The following is a 21,178-nucleotide window of genomic DNA, read 5'->3' as shown; positions in this document are numbered from 1 at the left end:
AGGAGTTGGATGAGAAGATAGGCAGTTTATTTAAAGTGAAATGTATCTAAAAACCTTTAACAGTTTGGAAAACTACCATTTTTTAGCAAACCTGTGCTTACTCTGATCAATGCAATCTGATCACATGATGAAATATTTTACCAATCAAAGTTAACAGTTACCCATTTTAAAGCACTAATTAACCGAGAAAACACAAAAGTAAATGAATCACAGAAATATGTGAGGGTTGCGAAGCACGTGTATGAGGATAGTTTTGTAAGGATCTACTTCTTGCATTAGGTTACAAGGCTGACTGATTGACATTTAGACAGAGTGGACAATGATGTCTGCTGATGATATAGTGATTCAGAAATTGTCCATAGGTATAAGTGTGTCCAAGACCCCCAAAAGGGATAAAGTGGTAGAAAATGGATGAATGGATATTAAGAATGAAGGGTAATGAAAATCAGATGGATAATGAATAGGAAAATTGAAATGAAAGGAGCTTTTGTGACTTTTTAAACATTTAAAAACATTGCTAATCTTTTCAAAAGTGGACATTATTTGTCCTTTTTTTGTCTTCAAACTAAATACATAATCAGTAAATTAAAAATAAGAGATAAAAAGTAATAGAAAGTTCAGAATCAGACATTATTTTCAGTAACATATAAACAAAACAGGTGTAGCATTATTATGTAGCAGAATTAGCATTAGCATTAGCAGCACTGGAGGTTAACTAACCTGTGAGATTTGTGGAGTTCCAGAATCTTCTCCTCCATTTCTTTGTTCTGATTGGGTGCAAACGTCAGCTGGTTGATGTTGTCGAGAGGGCGCGGCTGGTCCGGTTCATAATCGCCAAACTCTGCCTTTAAATAAAAAAGAATATACAATTCAAGTAAGTGGATAAAAACTGAACTCAGTTACAAAAGACCAACATGTACCTGCAACGTGTAGGAGCCCAGCAGAGCGTGAGTGACGAACGAGCAGGGCAGTCGACCGGACGCTACGTCTTCACGCAGCTGCAGACACAACAGGTATCTACGAAGCCAACCAGAAGAGATTTAATTCCACCAATATTCTGCGTTAGCCTCACTGTGAGTTGTACATAAGTGGTTCAATTCCCATTCTATTCAATTAAGTAAATACAAAAATAATACATAATTAATAGATTTTTCTAGGTTAGGCACCTGGTGCGGCACTTAAACAGAAGAACACTTCCTTTGTCTGTTGCTACCTTTGCTGCAACCTGAGCTGGCCATTGAAAAATGAAGAGACACACCTTTAAACTGACGAGTAAAAACATTGCCTAGTGGGGGTTTTGGACAAGACAATATTATATTAAGTTTATTTATATTTAAGTTGCACCACAGAGTTTTCCCACACTCTATATAATGTTTCATTTTAATAAACATTTAACACATTTACTTGATTTTTATTTATATATATTTAGTAAGGCTAAAAATGTTGCATGAGAAGGATGTTAAAAAGACAAAAGTAAAGTTAATACTCAAGTTGCACCTTCTTGCTAATTTTGCACAATAATAACTTCAAACATAATTTATGTACATTTATTTTTTTATTGATTTTTTCCTATACAGAAAAACGATGCAATCGTTAATTTGTTGTTTTTCTGCGCAAGCTTGTCCTTGTCCTGTTAGTCTTAAAATATTGCCTGGGCAGGACAAAACAATGTTTTGTTGATTTATGACTCACAGTTTGGCCACTTTCCAATCAAATATTGATTTAAAAAAAACATTTGTATTAGCAGCAGATAAAGCAAATATAGTAAGATTCATTTTGTGATTGTGATTCTTTATGTTTTTTTCTATTTACTTATTGTGCTTTAGTGATTTAGTATGTCATTTTTTACACACATTTTATTTTTTTAACAAGATTGTTTTTCTTGAGCCAGTGATGTAGTTTGTCCTCAGTTGGCTTTCCTCCATTAGTGAAGTTGTCCGCTCCATTAGACGGACATTAGATTCTAAACGGCCGAACTTAAAAGCGTGTGTGAGTGCGAATGCTTAAACACACTAGTGTTAACAATGTGGATAATCCAAACTTCTACTTTGGTATCTCCACCATCTGTTCTGCTGCATCTAAGCATTTGTAGGCTGCTTACGACGACGAGGACGCTCCATGCTTATGGAGTATTAGGTGCTTGGATTCATATATTCAATAGGAAAGACAATATCACATGGAAAACGTAAAATATGTTCTTAATATCCTGTCTAAAGCAAATCTGCAAATGCAGCATTATTTTCCTTGCTTGTGTACCTAGTGATGTCTTCAGTGAGCAGCGAGGGGTCGGGTGGGTAGAACTTGACGTTGAATGCAAACTGCCAGTTGTTACCTGGAAAAAAAACATTAGGACGCTCAGTAGGTTGTACAAGTGAAGAGGGAAACGTAAACAACTTCTTCGTGGATTTTAGAGAGAGACACTTAATACAGTGCACAGCTTTTAGTGCACATTAAGCTGGATGTATCGTGCATGGACACACAAATATGCAAAAGATAAGCTATTGCGTAACCATCATTTAGGCCTCAAATGTAATCTTAATCATGGCACCAGCTTTGTGATGCGTTCAAAGGACATCCACTAATATTACATCGATAATAATTTGCCTGCGATTTAACCTTTAATATTCTGCATTTACGCTGCAGTTTCTTTGCGACGTTCACTTCCTCCCAATAACAACAGCGCACGCTCGGGAAATATTAGATGGAGATCGCATTATCTGAAAAAATTCCATCCGGGAAGAGCCCATATCACATCCAGACCACTTCCTCCCCTGAGGTCAGACACACATCCATGCACACAAGAACATGAACACACTCGCATTGATGCTCTCACTAGTCATACAAATCCATTCAAGAGGAGAAAAAAAAGGCACAAACACAAATCTTTTTGGCACCGTTTCATTTGGACATTAAAAGGAAAAGCTAAACTTAAAATCGCTTAAAAGTCTAGAATATTTGAAGGTCCTGAATTTTATTTCACAAAATCATACATAGCAAACCTTACTTTGCACAATTAGTTACAACTTAGTAAACTTTATATTTTACAGTTACAAACAGAGTAATGGGGCTACTAGAGTCCTATGTGTACCAAGGACCTCGGAACAGTAACTAATCACTTTAAGTAGGGCAGATAGTTTATAAATCAAAACTTGGTCAAACTTGAAGTTCAATTGAAAACTCAAATGAATGATGAAAGACGGTTACAACAATGGCTAACTCATCGACCAAGTCCCTAGACTTACTTTCTACCAGACTTACTAGCTAAAAGACTTACTCACTCACTTAGTCGCCAACAGACTTAGTCGCCAACAGACTTAGTCGCTAAGAGACTAACTCGCTAAAAGTATAACTCGCTAAAAGACTAACTCACTGACTTTCTCGCCAACAGACTTACTCGATAAATGACTAACTTGCTAACAGACTAACTCACTGACTTATTCGCCAACTGAATAACTCACTGACTTACTCGCCAACAGACTTACTCGCTAAAAGACTTACTCACTGACTTATACTCCAACAGACTTATTCACCAACAGACTTACAGACTTTACTAATCCAATCTCTGTCATTGGTTGCAGACACAACAACAGTGTGTTAGTCTTAAATTATTAAGCAACTAAGTTCAGGTTTTTAGTCATGAAAACATTCCTAAAAAAAAATAAACTACGAAAAACCCAGGATATACATACTGATGTGTTCAGCTACATTTTTTGACTTTGAATAAGAAGTTCAAGTCCTCTTATATGTATTTTTTTGTTAGAGGTTCTTATGTTCGATTTATTGTAAACGCATTATAACAATATGTAGACAATAATAACAAACGTTTTTTAGATCTCCCATTAATGACGTTTTTACTTTGTTGTTTTGTTTTTTTAAAACAAAAAGTTAAATGTGTGTTCAGGTGTAAAGATATACTCCCTACTTTTCAAGTCTGTTTATATAAAATTAAACACCATTAAAATAGAAATTTATTTATTCATGATTAACAGCAATCGGTCAAAAGCAACTAAATAATAAACCTAATGTTATTGTTTGTCATTTTTATATGGATTGTTTGGTTGACGGTTGAATCACCTGCAGGTGTGTGAAACCGAGCAAGGCATCAGTTGTGTGTGGGTGTTAATAATACGATCAACATGGGGACTGAAAAGCTGGAATCTCTCCAAGAGCTTGAGCTTTTTATGTCTGGAGTCCCTGGTGTGTTTCAGTCCCACTTCAATGGACCCGAAATCTTGTTCTCATTACCTGTGGAAGCCATTCAGAAGAGACACTTCTCTTGCTTTCATCCGGGTTTCAACCTCTGTTAAATGTTGGTTGAAGTTCGACACTGGACACCACAGCAGCCGGTTCTTTTTGGCTTATCATCAAATGATATATTTCATCCCGTGATTCCCCGCATTTTCTTTACCAGTGAAGAAAGGTGTTTGTGAGATTAAGCAGTGATGTTTCTCTACAACACTGCATCTCATTTCCTGGCCAAGACGCCACAGACACGACCGACAGACACACCCTCACAGTTTTGCTCGAAGAAACAATTTCAGATGTTTGGAGTCGGTAAACATGATCTCAAGTTTCATCCCTTGAAAGACTTTTCTCTTAAACAATAAAAAGCTCACATTGGCCAAACGGTCCATTCTATGGTTTATTCACTCAATACCCAGAAGGTAGAGGGGGAGAGAGATAGAGCTCTCTTGCTCAGAGAACGACTAAACTAGGTCAATTTCCCAGATTTTTTTTAAGTAGTTCTCTTCCCTGACACAAAGTCAATAAACCAAAAATAGCAGCTGCTCGTTTTACTGCACCTTCACTTTCAAGTCAGGTTGTTCTTCAAGTTTTGAGCTTAATAAGTGAATGGTTATACTTCTTATCAGAGACCAAAGTATATAGTTTTTCAAAAAAAAAAAAAAGGTGCTTGGTGTCACCGTTCTGTAACATAAATTATAAATAAAACAAATAACATAAATTAAGTTTGAAGTAAATGTTCTCTTACATGACATAAAGACAATATGAAAAATAGGCTGCTTCTTTTCAATCTCAAAAAACGTATTGTTGGATAGATTGGAAGTAGTTTTTCAGATTAAAATTTTAGACTATAGTTGAAAATGGTTTGATTATAGTTGAAAATGGTTTGATTATAATTGAAAATGGTTTGATTTCAGTTGAAAATGGTTTGGCAACAGTTGAAAATGGTTTGATTCCAGTTGAAAATGGTTTGATTCCAGTTGAAAATTGTTCGATTCCAGTTGAAAATGGTTCGATTCCAGTTGAAAATGGTTCGATTCCAGTTGAAAATGGTTCGATTTCAGTTGAAAATGGTTTGATAACACTTGAAAATGGTTTGATTTCAGTTGAAAATGGTTTGATTACAGTTAAAAATGGTTTGATAACACTTGAAAATGGTTTGATTTCAGTTAAAAATGGTTTGATTTCAGTTAAAAATGGTTTGATAACACTTGAAAATGGTTTGATTTCAGTTGAAAATGGTTTGATTTCAGTTAAAAATGGTTTGATAACACTTGAAAATGGTTTGATTTCAGTTAAAAATGGTTTGATAACACTTGAAAATGGTTTGATTTCAGTTGAAAATGGTTTGATAACACTTGAAAATGGTTTGATTTCAGTTAAAAATGGTTTGATAACACTTGAAAATGGTTTGATTTCAGTTAAAAATGGTTTGATAACACTTGAAAATGGTTTGATTTCAGTTGAAAATGGTTTGATTACAGTTTAAATTGTTTAATTACAGTATAAATTGTTTCATTACAGTTTAAATTGTTTCATTACAGTTGAACATTGTTAGATTAAAGTTGAAAATTGTTGGATTATGGCTGAAAAAAGTTTGATTACAGATGATAATTGTTTAATTATTCAATAGTTTTCTCTTGTACATCATGTACAATGACTGCTGCCAAAAAAGATTTCTACAGGACAAACAAAGCTAAGTAAAAATAAATCCAACCAAACTCTGTTATTTAACCTTTACTCCTTGTACACACAGGAACGCAGACGAACTCGACCCATAAAGAAACAACTACTCATGATGTAGTTGACCACACAGTCTTACGCGCACACATGGAACACAGGCATTTCGCACACGCCCAGACAAAACAACCTCATGTGCGCTAATGCTAAAATAACACTTTACGAGCCAAAATGATACGCTTTCAACTGAACCTTAGATGAGGCACGGTCTGCTGTTACGGAAATTCTTTACAGATGTGTAATCAAATCCATCAACCGCTCAAAACTAGATTAATGATATCCAATATGTTTATAACAGTGAAATTTAAGATGTAAATATTTAGGTAGAGTTATGGAATAAATTGGTCGGCTGGTGATTTATACGCCAATGAAGAGTCCTAAAATACCTCTGAACAAACATTAACATGCTCTGAAGTTTGGAAATTCCATTTAAGGCATGAAATTACTTTGGTCACTAAGTCACTTAACCAGTTAAAAATAACAAGTAAAGGTTAAATAACTGTATCACTTAAATCTGTTGTCATAGACGCCATATTTGTTATCTCTACAAAACTTTGCTCCGTTTAATCCATTATGTCCATGATGTCCATAAAAGAAGCGCAATGAGATTTGATTATTGTTCAGTTGCTGGTGTGTGTTGCCAGTTGCCGAATCAGCACAATCGATCCATTACCGTGAGCCTTGACCTACAACTTTAATCTGCTACATGAAAGAGCTTTCAACTTGCAATAGACGTACGTCGGATCAATATCACCCAATGCAGTGATTTAAAGCACCAGAGATCCGTCCAAAAAAAACACACTGGATTGACTTGCTTTATGAATACAATAAGTGCTGGATCAACTAAAACAACTTAAACAGGAACATCTTACTAAGGCAGGAGTAAGCATGTTGTGAAGTTTATCGGATCACGGTAATAAAAAAAACAAAAAAAAACTTACTGCGGATCTGTCTCTTGATCTCCTTGGTATGATCCAGCCAACACTAAAAGGTGAAAAGAAAAAAGAAAAAGTGACTCAAAACCCAACAAAGTTTGTTATAACATGTGTTCACATGACTGGGGTGAAAAAACAAACCTTCTGTTCATGGTTATCGATGTAACTCAGACCAAAATAATCTTTCTCCATTAGATTGAGATGCTCGCACGCTTTGAAGAACAAGTACTGGCCCTTGGCACGTTTCTGTCGGGAGGAAAAAAGTTCAAAATCAGTTACAAACTTAACGATGTTGTTTACACTCAATGTATCTCTGTGTCTTCCAAACCATCTGCCTCTCTTCACATTCTTTCTGCAGCATCCAGTCTGTACATAAAATCCTCCACATTCAACTATGACAACGACATTTACCACTCACCCATGCAAGCACACACACACACACACACACGCACACGGTGACCTTTGAAATGGCAGAAGGTCAGACAGAGAGAGGGTGGAAAACATGGTGAAGAATGAATTGATGAAGTAATGTCCAGCAGTCGTGCTCCGACACACACACACACACTCTAAAAAGGAAGGAATGGCATTCCACCACGATACAGACGGGGAGGAGAAGAGCGTGGTGGAAGTAGAGGAGGATAAAAGGCTGCTTTTTTTCCTCTTTTTATGGGGTGGCAGAACACATTTTCACCGTTTTATGGTAGCCAGTGTTAGACAATTTGGACACATTCAGTGGGAAACTCAGAAAATAGGCTTTTTTTTAAACTTGCTAACTAGGATTTTTTTAACAAGATAATAATACTCGGATAATCGAACATTAAACAATCTTTCTTATTGATAGTAAACGCAAAAACATACAGAATTTCAGATCAATTGTTGACATTTATCTTCTCTATTGTTTTCTAAAAATCGATCCGTTGAACAGTATGTCATCAAAGGGTGTTTAAAGCTCCTGAGGGCCTCAGTTTGTCCGTTATATTTAGTATGTAATGAAGCTGACAACGTAGAAAGGAATATTTAGCTCTTAAAAGGGTTATATGGACGTGTATTAGTGTATTGAATAGTGAATGGTTGAATTTTAAATTTCAAATATTGAAACTTTCAAATATTTTTTAAATGTAATTGTTTCTTACGAGCATTTTTTGTTAATTGAATTCAATAATCTATATGGATGGTTAGATCAATCAAGTAGCTGAGCACTATACTATATTGAGTTTTAAAGCCTACGGATTAAAACATATTTAATAGTATTACATAGTATTTTTCAATTATTGGCATAACGATATCAAACTATGTGTAAAATAATTAATTGGAATTTTCTTCTTAATTACATTTTCAACCCAAAAAAATAATCTAAAATTCATAAATTACGAATATATTGATTCATTAAAAAACAATTCAACATTTTCATCTAGAAATGATTCAATTTTACAATAAAAAACAATTAAGCCCTTCAAATTTTGATTTTTTATATTTATTAACAATTACCAAAAAATCCAATGCTAATAAAAACAACATTTAAAATAAAAGAATGTAAATCCATTCAAATCAATATTCTGATTGCACCGACCTTTATAACATTATTAAGAATCAATAAAAAAAGTTCACATGTGTCAAAGAGATATTGCCGCTCATGCCAACACAACCCTTAAGTAAGCTTTTGTGGCTATACATTTCAAATTAAAGTTAATGCACTAAACATTGGATAATTCTACTTGACTACCGTTGGAACCTATTGAATTTTAAGGAGCCCCGACTTAAACCGTGTGACACCAGAATCCTTTTGAAAGCGATACTAATGAAATTCTTAGAAACTGGATTACAGCCTTGTGACACTAAGTCTCCTACTTTGTAAAATACCACCAAAAGAGCCAGAAAATGTCTGGCCAAAGAACACACTTGACGCTCTAAACACTCATCAAACATGTATTAAGTGATTACGACTGAAAACATGTTGAGGCCCCTTCGGTTCATAAATGGGTTATGAGGATGAGGAGTGAGGTACGAGGGATGTAGAAGGATATAGTTGTGTGTGTGTGTGTGTTTGTGTTTCACCGTGTGTTCATGTGAGGCACAACAAAACATAATCTCTGGAATGCAAAAATGCATCCATTAAATGAAATTGAGCAAAGTGTCGAAAGGGAAGCGTGGTGTGAATAGGTCTACCCATGTGTGTGTTTGTGCGTGTGTGTGTGTGTGGCAGGACAATAGCAGCAAGTTGCAGTTTCAGCGTTATCTGTAGCGAGACAAAGCGGACACTGTTCAAACAAGCGTAGGGTCTCACAGACAAGCTGCTGGGCGTTGGCACACAGCAAGTTTGGGAAGCGCTCAGGACAGTGAACTCGTCAGCTCAAATAAACCCTGATAAATGGAGTGGTACACCCCGTCAGCTTCATGTTATAAGAAACAAAAATAATATAAATCAAGTTATATAGACATGTATGCACAGAAATGGTTTAATTTTGTATATATTTTACTTTAATTTTAATGTTTAAGGAGCCAAGAGCAACTTATATTCACAAAATATATTTTCCATTTACTTTGAGAAACAGAAAAGGATAACAAAAACAACAAAAGATAAGAAAAAAGGGAAATTAAATTGAACTTTTAAAACTAAAGTTAAGTTATGAATGTGATCTTTTAATCAGTTAAAAAATAATCATTGTTAGTCCTCCTACAGAAACATTTTGACAAAATTGGTTTTACATTTTCACTCTCACCTTATGAGGACAAATTGTGTTACTATTGACTGAATAACATTCATCTGGGTTCACACGCCGGTGATTTCAAGCACTTGTTATAAGTCGCTTTGGTCGGAGATCTTAAAGCTCAACACGATCTAATGAAGACGTAATGTGACCCCGAATTGAACCGTAACCCAGTTTTCTCACTTCCCTTTATACGATTTAATGTTCGGTTGTGACATTCCTAAGAAATTAAGTTGCAGCTGCACATGTGACTCCGAGGGACTTCCTACAAACATGAGCCATGAGCAGGCGTCCGCGAACACGTGAGCGGTGGAAGCTAGCAGACGCTAATCTGGAGGGACCCCGGTAATCTGCAGCATGTGTCCGTGTGTTTTTCAACACGCTGGTGCGTAAGGCTACGTATACATCTGCCTCTTAAGTGGAAACAAGAGCTGAAGTGGAAGAATAAGTTCGTAACAGATTTTGATTTTTACCAGTTTAAAACACTTTTATAGCCGCTACAATCCTGAAGATGATTGGATATAGAATTCAACCTACTAACTATCCGTTAAATCAACATTTTTTCTGCCTAAACACATGTTCGATGAAAGGACAGGCACAGAGAAACAGAAATAGTAACACGATAGCACTCACACACCAACATTAGTATTACATCACTGACACACCCACATGTAGCATACTTAGCTAGCAAGAGAAGCTAACAGACAACAGTGACTTGTGTGAAGTTATCAATAAGCAATCACTCTTATAATATACGAAAAAGAAGATATTAAGAAAATATGAAAAAGAAAGTAGACCAAATCTAAGTTAAAGAGATGTCAAATGGAGGACAAAAAGGGCTATAAAATGAACATTACTTAAAAAAAGAAAAAGAAAAAGAAATATTATCTTAGTTTACTTTCGCTCACAATTTATTTTTTGACTCATCCGTGTTACATCCGTCAATCCCAATGTAAACATGGAGTGAAAGTGCTAAAATTATTTCTTAAACAAGTGGCAAAAGTCTTTAAAAATCAGAAATATAAACCAAGAAAATGAAGATTGTTGTAGCCATTAATGAACTTGCAAACAATATGAAGTGTTTCATGAGTCTTTACAGACAAACATAAGAATTAAACAGTACACATTCAGAGAGCCCACGTTCATGTCAGCCATCCCATAATCTGACTCACAGTGTTCAAAATAAAAGTCTCACCTCCACTTCGCAGGAGAACTCCGTCCCGTCCAGCAGAGACACCCGACACACCACCAGCTTCATCTTGTTCTTCTTCACCAGACGCAGCGGAGACTGGAAGAACGAGGTCTGAGCTCCTGCCTCCTCCTCCCCGTCCTGCTGCTCTCCTCCTCGCTCCTTCGTCTGCTCCTCTGCCTCCTCGCTCTCTGCCGGCAACTTGTTCTCCTCTGGACTTTTCTCGGCACTCTCTTCCACGGCGGGCTGCAGAGAAGATTTAGGAAAAGGAGAACAATTGTAAACGGTTTTTAGTTTTGCATCAAAAGAGAAAGACAAAGAAACATGTCTCCCACTAGTCTTTGGATTAACTGTGTTAAAAAATGCAGCTCTCTTTTTTTTTGCCGAAATACTGAATAGTTGATGTCACTGGGTGGGCCGGGTGGTTAAATGTGATCACAGAATGGAACACAGCCTTTGTGTGGATGTGTAATCTTGGGGGAATGACAAGGCAAGACGTCAACAATCGGCTGAAATATGTCGACTTTTACGATGATATACGGCCGAAGTCTTTATTGTTCCGGAGTGTTTACAAACCGCCACTCAAGAACCGCATCGACAATTAAAGAAAAACCTCATAGGCGGGATTGTTTTCATAAGCTGGATGTTGGGTTTTGGGAGTGGCTTCACCTGTGGATTTGCCGTTTCTCCTGCTGCAGGGCAAAGCTTTCAAAAGGAACTGTTTAGTATTCTCTGCTTACAACAGGGTAAGAAAACAGCTTACAGTAGAACCAGGTTGAATAGCATTACTCTTTTGACCTGGCCAGGCTGTTTAGAAGTACTGGATCCATTTCCGGTAAACACAAAGAACAAAAAAACACTATCATTTTGGCCAAGGAAGGTTTTCCCGAGGTCATTACAAACTGAGACATTTAAAAAATTAAATATAATAATTTAAATGCCACACTAGTCAAACAGAAAGAACACAACGTTAAGCAATGCTAGGTGTCAATGCTAATTGCTAAATTATTTTTTTCTTTCCATGAGGAACATTTTGTTTTGAATAATTTTATACAGAACCTTTTCTTCCGAATGAGATGACTTTTGGTTAGATGTCTTAGTTCATATTTGCCCCCCCTCACTTCATCACCTCCTCCAAAAGAAGCTAGCAACAGGTGTTGCTAACAAATCAATGGTGACATAATGCAAATATTTATGAATTTACGACTCTGATAAACAGTTTGGAGGCACGGCAGCAGAGAAAACACTTAAAGCCTTAAGCAAACGTATTTATCCCTGACGTTTATGTTTTATTTCATATTTGGTAAGAGTTTATAAGAACGTGAAAGTAAATTCTGTTGCCAAAATAAACAGGAAGTAACAGTTTAACATCTCGAGGGCAAAAGGCTTATGAGCTCATAGTAACTTTATGAGCAAACTCGTAGTACAACCAGAACATCTACTGCTCTGAGCAGTATCAGCTAGAAGGAGGGTTTAAGTTTGCAGTTGTTTGTGCACCATCTTAATAATAAGATTTGAATGCTTTTTTTGAGTCAATGGTTTCTAAAAGGGAAGAAAATAGTGCCGCAGTCAGCACTTTTCTGAAAGTATTGTGTAATTTTTGTTTTCCAAGTAATAAAGCCCTTTCTAGCAGGAGGGAATTCAGAAACATTTAGCACTCTGTTCTATCATTTAAATAGACGTCTTTATGTTATAAACAATGAGCGAACATTTTGTAGGGAGTACATTTTTCTATTTAATTTTGTGTAGAACTTAAACCTAAATAACATCTTATCAGCCGTAAACTATTCAGAGAAAATAAAGTGTTAAGTGTCTTTCTCAAGGATGCACAAAAAAAAAAAAAAAAGTACTTGTTAATTAAATAGGTGTAAATCCTAAATAAAAATTGTAACTTTTACTAACAATCTTAGTAACTCAACCAAATTCTGTGGTCCAGCCCCTCACAAAATAATGTAAATATTGCGCGCTGTTAAGGGAGTGTCAACTGTGATGTTTGTAAATGAGTCCCAGCAGATGCTAGCAACGTCAACTAAGATACACTCAAGCTTCATAGCATACGAGTCTTATATATCCCTTACTAGGAGCTAGACAAGCTACCGTTGTTGTATATTCATCAATGTACGTCGACTGTTCATCCATAACGAAAGGCTGTTCTTGCCGTGAAAATAAACGGGCGACAGTACCTCAGTGTCTGCACTGGCGTTAGAATGAGACTCCACTTGGTTTTCCTTCACGTCCTCCGACTTGGTCGCCTCCTTTTCTTCTGGTTCTTCCGCGTGACCGTTCACTTCTGGGGCGGAACCCTCAACCTCCTCCTCCTCCTCCTCCTGTGTGGGTTTGCTCCCCGGCTCCTCAGGGGATGGAACCTCCTTTGTCGGAGAGGTCTGCAAAGGTAAAGGTTAATTTTTCTGAAGCGTCATTAAGAAATCCCTCACGTGTTCACCTGGCTTTGAGATTTCTGCTTCTTAAGCCATGTTGGCAAATAGCGCGATATTCCTTTGCCGTCTTTCTCCTTTTCCTTTATCTGCCCCTCGGCTTTGGTCACTTCCTGCGTCTCTTCTGTGGACTTCTCCGATTGGTCTAGTTGAGCAGCCGACTCTTCTGCTTTCTCCTTCACCTCCGTTTCAGAGCCTCCTTCTGTAGTCATGTTGACAAATCAACCTGACGGAGAGAGAGAGGAAGTTCAAGTTATTAGTCATGATTTTATATTATAGCGTAACTGAGTTTAAAAAAAAACAATAACAAAAAAATGAATAAAAGTTTTACAAGTGACCATTTATATGCATTTTTTGTTCATACTAAAACGGTCTGTATATGCTCAATAATAATGATTTCCTAACCAATATTGCAGAAATGTGTGTCCACAGATGCTACTTAACCACCGACTTCCTGGCTTTTATCGACTACACCAGGACCCAACTATTCAATTAAATCGATTTAAAGGACAAAGACCAGATGAAAATGAAGTCAAATTAAATAAAGTACATCAATAGTGAGCAAAAAAAGCCATAAAAACGTCTGATACATTTCCAGACGTAACCAATTCGGAAAAGAAGACATTTATTTTATTAAAAAATATATATAATTAAGTTAAGACCAAATGCGTTCCCTGGAATAAAACCGACAAAAGAAGATGTCTTGTGTCAGAAAAACGCTGTAGTAAAATCAGACCACCCTCGTGAGATTCAGCCCCAGTATCACTTATTCATAGGCAGCAACTGGAGTTAGAGTCGAGACAATCTTTTATAAATGAGCAAGATGGTTCCTGCCTTCGTGTCGGGGCACAATCTGCTTTTCATCACACAAGGGAAATTGTTGACCAATAAAGATATTACTCCGATAGTATTATTTTTGATCGTCTTTCCAGTTAACAGATAAAATGGTAGAGGTTCGCTCTTTATTGAGTCGCCCTCTAAAGCCAGACTTTTACCCTAAGATCACAGAAACACCGGGTTTAGGAAGTCATTAAGTCCCAACAACTTTCATCAGCATGAACCGCACGACAGCTGGTTACGCGTTCACACACTCTCACACACACACACTTCAACGTCGAAAGTGAAAGAAGGCGAAATCCCTCATTCTTGTCATCTGAGTCACAGGATTCGTCCTGCAGATGCGGTCAACGCAGGGACACAAAAACACTTCTCAGCCCAAATAAAACTGACAGTGCTATTCATACGCACCAGATGGGGAACGTTCATCCGCCGTGACACTTGTTTGTTGACAACTCTGAATGACTGTGACACAAGTCTCGAGGCAACCGACGCCTTTGTGTGTTCAAGGCTATGAAGGTACACGGGCCAGAAGAACGTCCATCATGTATGCAGTCGACGGCCGCCCTTGACTCAATTATTTATGAACATGACCCGCATCTGACGATCTAACCGGCTCAGCCTTTTTATATTGCGTCTTGCCACCTTCAGAGGACACGCGTATCACCACAGGACGAGCAGTGCAGCGGGAAAAGAGGGAATAAAAATAGCTCAGGTCTCCTTACGCATGATCGGCTGATGAGGGATGTAGAGGAGGTGAAGGGATTGATGGAGAGCTTTATTTGCAGGCGAGTGTCCGTTGGATTATCAAATGAAATGTCCATTGTGGATCGTGATGAAAAACGTCGTCTGTCTTGACTTGAAATAATAACTATGAATACACTATGCTACTTTTAAATCTCTTTAAAAAAAAAAAAGAATTCTGATTGACTGAAATTTGTTTACCCGATAAATTGTTTTTGATTAGAGTAAAAATGGTTTAAACGTGGATAAAAACGGTTTGATTTCAGATTATAATTTATTTGACACAGTTGAAAACTTGACCGTAGTTAGAAACTATTTAATTGTACGTGTATGATGTGAATATCAAATAAAATATGATTGAAAATTAACTAGAGCTGAAAATGTCTCATTGGTTTTTAAAATTATACTTTAGACCTGCGGAAGAAATAACAAGTACTACTAAGTAATACTGATTTATAAATGTTGATTTTGGGCTTTAACTACAAGATAAAATATCCTTCAAACAATAAATCTTGTTTGATATCACTAGGGGTGTATATATTGGCAGGAATCTTACGATAGAACAATCGATACGATATATAATAAGATACAGGGACAACAATCTGATATATATATATATATATATATATATATATCGCAGTACTGTTGGAACAATTGTCTGAGTACTTGACTCTGGGGTTGCAGAGTCCAAAAGTCTTAACTGCTTTATTTTTGTTTTGATACCAAAAATATATGCAATCATCTTTAAAAGCTTCTGGAGTCCACTGCATCCTCTCATCCTCAATCATGGTCCGGGTCTCACAAGATTATCCTTCCTATAGCTGCAGGGTACATAGTGACTGCTGCCGTCTTCTATCTTTAAGTGCAACGCAAAAATGAACAAACGCTATGAACATTTTTGAGTTAATTGTAAAGAAATGCTTTAATGGATAATCGTATTCATTTAATGGTAAACCATTAACGGACTATACTAAAAAGAATGAAAAAAAAAAAACACACGATACAGTGCTGTAAAATATTGATACAGTATCATGAAAAGAACGTTCAATTATATCGCCGTATCGATATTTTCTAACACCCCTACATATACCCTTCCGATTATCTGGTACAAATCGATTCAAATGATTGGACGATGTTCGAACTTTTGATTTATTTACTCAATAATGGGACTTTATCCTTCAGCTTTATAGTCTTAGTATCCGACAGTCTGTATACAAATCTATGTTTTTGTGTGTTTGCAACTGTGTGTATGTGTTAAATCTGGGTTATGTGTACATAAGAGTCTGTTCCTAAACAAGTCTAGCAAGATGTATGTTAATGCAGACATGCTAGTCTTGCAGGGTGTCCCCGCTATGCAAGTCCATGTGTGTGATTTGGCATTAAAACGGAGCTTTTGAGAACATGTCGGTCACGGACACTTAGTGCCGCTTCAAACCTCTCCTCTCTCCTCAACAAATGTTTAACACCGACAACATTGTTTCTCTCTTCATCTTCTCCTCATTCTGCCTCTTTTTTTTCCATCCACCAAATCACTACACTCATCCCTCCTCTCTCAATCCCTTTCTTCCGGGCCCCCTTTCAGTCCCCTCCAATGGCCCACTCGACATCATCTCCCCACCAACCACCCCTCCTCTTTCTCTCCTCTTCCCACAGTCCATATAAACAATAGCCGGGACATCATGATGGCTCCCCCTCTCTTCAGATCTCTTTACAAGTTATGTGGAATTTTTATGCAGCAAACTTTTATAATGTCTGGCTGTTAAATGTTCCACATTTCTGAGAGGGGTCAATTGGAGGTCATAAATGTATTTACGAGTCGTGGTCCGTCGTGTAAAAATGGACACGTTCGTGTCATCAGTTTTGCACACTCAAGGGCACAGTGTCCTTTACAGTTCCGTTCACAAAGCAACCCCTCTTGAAATGGTCTGCAGGCAAATATTTAAGTGTCATCAACTTCATGGTGTATTTAATTCAATCTAAAAAGTTTACTGCCTCTTTACTTTTATGACATATTTTTCTTCTCATGTGGTTACAACATTCCTCAACTCATTTTCTGGCAAATGCTAGTGACGACTTTATCGCTCCATAACTATGACAACAAGCTTCATTCATAAAACATATTCAAGAACATTCCAAGAAATGAAAAGTTTATTCTTACCAATCAACCCCTTTCTATCGTCCTTTACAACCTGTTGTCTCGTTCTGTCCTACTTTCCTGCGACTCTCTCCGTCAAACATTCATCTACCTTCTCTGGATTCTTCCCTCACTTTCGTCCGCCACCTCGTAGGAGAAGAAAAAGGTTTGTCCTACTAACTGTCGCTGCTACATTCTCTCCTCCATCAGGTCCTCTCGTGCTGGGAGCTCTGCGGATGCATCCCACAGGACTGTCACTCAGGGAAACGAGGGCAGAGGAGTTGGTGAGAGAGGAGGTGGAGGAAAAGTGTGCAGAAGAGAAGCGCTAGAAGGAGCGAGGGAGGGAGGAGGAGAGGTAAAATATGAATCTTTAGCTCATTATTTTGAACTTTGAAACTTCTAGCGTTGTTAACAGTGCTCGGAATGTTGCTTAAATTTCTTATTTGTGACCCGTGTCTACAATAAATGTAACTTTGTCTTGAAGAAAAGATTGTGTCGCTGCGCTGACATGCTAGCATCTAAATCAGGGATGTTAAACTCCATCACACAAGGGACAAAGTTTTTTTTAGCATTTTATGTCGGAGATTAAAATTGTAAACTGACCTAAAAGGAAGTATGAGTCTGATTTGATATTCATCTTCATTATTTTACTTGATCTCAATTATCTCTGTGTTCACTAAAACGATTCTTATTTTTCGTCATCAGTTTTACTGTTATTGTTGATATCCATAACTTACATCTCATTGTATTTAAAAAAACTGGCGTTTTTATAGGTCACCATTTTAGTCAATCACCCGGCAGGCCAAATATGGCCCCTGATGAGGCAAAATACTAACATTATTTGCAATGTTCCCAATTTACATACATTTTACATTGTACAAAAAAACATTATGGCTTCAACCTTTTGACAAAAATAACGTGTTTAAACTTAGAAGATTCAAAATTTGTGGAAAAAAAGTTTTTTGCCCACATTAAATAAGCCCTTTTCATCAACATCTGTCATTATCCGCTACAGGTGTATTGCTTTCCTTGTTGTAGTCATTGTAATGGTAACAACTTCTCTATGTAGCCAAACTCATAACTAAGATTTATGTTAACAGGAGTTTTTAACTGACTTTTTATGTCTACAATTAATTTTAATTTCGGGTTTGTTGCTGTGCAGGCACACTAGCTTTTTAATACATTTTTAAAAAATAGAATTGCTTATTTTTAAATTAATATTTGAGATGTAATGAAAGACTACAAAACTAGTTTCATTTATAAAAACAAAGTAAAAATAAATGATGGCTTCAACCATATTGTGTTTTCAAAAATGTATTAATTGAGGGGTTTTTTTAACTAAGAAGATTAATTTAGAATGAAGAAACTAGTTTTTATTCCCAATTAAAACCTCTTTCATCACCATCAGCTGATGCCTTAGACAGCTTCACAGAAAACCACAAAAAAGGACAGCAATAAACCTGCTACTGAGTCTTTATTGAGGTCATTGTTATGGTAATAATTTATCTATGTAGCCAATGGTGGCAACGTCTTTTTAACAGGAGAAACACAAAAGAAGGAGAATGAAAGGAGAACCAAGAAAAGCTTGGTCAAAAGATTTAAGTGGTTTGTTTATGATCTGATAAAACCAACTCAACAACTGCTATGTTACTAATAGCTCGAGCACAACCACTGCCTCCTTTCAGCAGTGCCGAGAATGGACGGGGGGGAGATGAACAGGGTTTCCATGGCAACAACATTCATGGACAACAACCATAAATCCCCATGGAGACAGGAGATTACCACAGCAAAAATACAGATTAGTGAGCGAGCGAAGAAGTGACAATAGAGATTATGACCGTGGCTAAACCCAATTCAAACCGGACCAGATATGTCGCCCAGGCAGGACGTGCAGGAAGTGACACGGTGCCGTCGAGCGCTCATCCGCTATTAACATCAACCCCAACAGTCACGCCCACGTGAAGAAGCTAATCGCTAACATCGGCGGCTACACATTATGTCATGACAACACCTGTTCAAGTGACGTATGTGTGTTAAAGTCTGTTAGTGTGCACCACTGACTGGTTTAGATCTTCACAGGTAGTTTACTTAAAATCAAACATGGATGACTGGACAAAAGACACCAAAGAGTGGAGCAATGTTGATCATAGGATGAGCAAATCAAATTCAATTGCATAATATTTGTTTTTATAAAGCAATTCGGACTTTAAAGTAGTAATGACTATTGGAAAAAAAGTTGGACAAAATCAATATGTCTATGTCCGCTTGATATTTTTAGTTCAGGACACATAAAAACAGCCATATGGTCCCATTTTTCCACAGGCCTGGACTAGAAAATGTAGATTAATGCTCAATATGAATCAAGGATAAGATCAAGATGAAGAATCTCTAGAAATGTCACACTGTTGAGTTGTTTCTGACACGTAAAAGCAAAAATCATCTGAAAATATTGACATGTATATTATCTACCATTTAAGACCAGTACAGCCCTCTGTACAAAAGTGGAGAAATGATAACCAGTAAAGCTTTTTTTTTCAAATTAGATTACTTGGATATAGCTCAGAAAGTACAAAAAGTACATTATGTGGGACAAATAAATATAGAATAATTGATCATAAAATCAAAAGATCATGAAAAAAGTCTAAAGCGGCAGCATACAAGTAACATAACTTTAATTTTTTGGATAGTAGTATACGTTTTTTTAGAGAATTTAAGCCTCGTCTTGCACAATTTTAACCTCTAGTTAAGATAATCGATGAGCAACTAGAAACTTTCCCAGCATTGCTCATTGTACAGGAATCTGACAACCATTAACATGTGTTGCTCAAATTGTTCATGTTGGCATCTGAAATAAAAAGTTTCAAAACATTGAAGTATCAACTGACAAAGCGTCAGATGAGACTAATGGATTGAGTGGGAATAAAATCCATCAGATCAAAAGCTGACATCCAAAATGTCAGTGATGCAACAAGCCTCTTTAATATTCTCCACAAGCAGTCAGCGTTTGACGACTAGCTGAGCTCTTGCAATGACTGCACACATGCAGAGTACAGCATCCTAATCTGGGCCATTCCTCGGTAGGATAGTCCATCTGTCGATCCCGGGACCCACCGACACACGTGAACAAAACGCCACTGTTCGAATAAAAGCTTTAACATCACAAAACTGCAAGTCAGTAACGTCTGTGGGGTGTGAATGCTCAACATGTCTGTCTCTTTGCTTTGCACTCTGACCCTTTAAACTAAGGATTACACAAATGGATAATCCCTCTGTACATCAGTACGTCTGTCTATCTGTTTGCATGTTCATCCGTTCATGACACTGACTAATTCGTCATCTGTTCCAGTTTTAATTTAAAGATCCTGCGTGAAATTGCTGTTTTCGACTCATCATAATTTGTTTTCAGCATGCAGGTATATATTGGTAAACTTAAATAATCGCAATTTCTATATATGATACCGCATCCGTTTGATAAAATTAATTTAGCTTTTTTTTTCGTCCTATGCATATACAAATATAGATAACACTGTTTGAATTCAAACAGATTAAACTAAGGTTAAGTATAGAACATCATAGTGTGTTGACTACGCTGCTACACTTATCCTACATTTTAATGTTTTGAAATAAACCCAATAAATCATTGTTGTTATTGCAATCATATCTCAGCGTTTGTACATTACGAATATGTATTATATCACCAGATTTTTGCCAATATACACCCTTAAGTAAAAGTGTATACAACTGTTAAGGTTTACATTGCAAATAAATGTAGGTTTGTAGGTTTTTTTAGGCTGACACTGATAAATTATAAGATCTGCGTTTACTCTTAGTGGCTACTTTAGGCTAGTGGTCCTAACCTTTCTTGCAGCACGGACCGGTTCATTATCGGAATTACATTTACGGGCCAGATAAAATAAGGTTGCTTAAGAGAAAATAGTATTTTTTCTAAACACACACTTTTCTGACAGTTATAGTCAACAGAATAGAAACTATATATATAAAAAAAGTTTTTTTTCCTTTCTATGCTGCCTGGTTACAAACGCATCACATATACAGTACAGGTTCTCAAACCCCTGGTAACTACTACTTTGAGACAAGCAACAAAACCAGAAAAATGATCACCAACTAGTGTCATTTAGCTTTGATTTACATTTTTAAAGGCATCAACGAAGGACAGGTAAAAAGAGACGACAGCGATTCCTAACATATCCAAA

The 21,178-nt window shown here is 36.8% G+C and overlaps 1 protein-coding gene across 11 annotated transcripts in view; it reads right to left on the bottom strand.

Moving 5' to 3' along the window:
* Positions 1–21,178, bottom strand: part of epb41l2 (erythrocyte membrane protein band 4.1-like 2) — a 53,651-nt gene that overhangs the window by 24,082 nt on the left and 8,391 nt on the right. For 10 of the 11 annotated variants that reach the window (XM_087812810.1, XM_087812807.1, XM_087812813.1 and 7 more), the window contains exons 2-9: positions 13,258–13,475; positions 12,998–13,198; positions 10,821–11,060; positions 7,059–7,163; positions 6,924–6,966; positions 2,257–2,332; positions 921–1,017; positions 721–845 (exon numbers count right to left, since the gene is read on the bottom strand). In XM_087812810.1, the coding sequence (XP_087668936.1) occupies positions 721–845; positions 921–1,017; positions 2,257–2,332; positions 6,924–6,966; positions 7,059–7,163; positions 10,821–11,060; positions 12,998–13,198; positions 13,258–13,461 (1,091 nt within the window). In that variant the 5' untranslated portion in view covers positions 13,462–13,475. Of the gene's footprint in view, positions 1–720; positions 846–920; positions 1,018–2,256; positions 2,333–6,923; positions 6,967–7,058; positions 7,164–10,820; positions 11,061–12,997; positions 13,199–13,257; positions 13,476–16,988; positions 17,250–21,178 lie in introns of those variants that run through there. The other variant, XM_087812808.1, reaches the window with a different exon arrangement.

Source organism: Callionymus lyra, chromosome 17 (assembly GCF_982586985.1).
Source record: "Callionymus lyra chromosome 17, fCalLyr1.hap1.1, whole genome shotgun sequence".
Taxonomy (NCBI): domain Eukaryota; kingdom Metazoa; phylum Chordata; class Actinopteri; order Syngnathiformes; family Callionymidae; genus Callionymus; species Callionymus lyra.
Note: the sequence above shows the minus strand (reverse complement) of the source record. Positions and strands in the feature narration are given on the sequence as shown.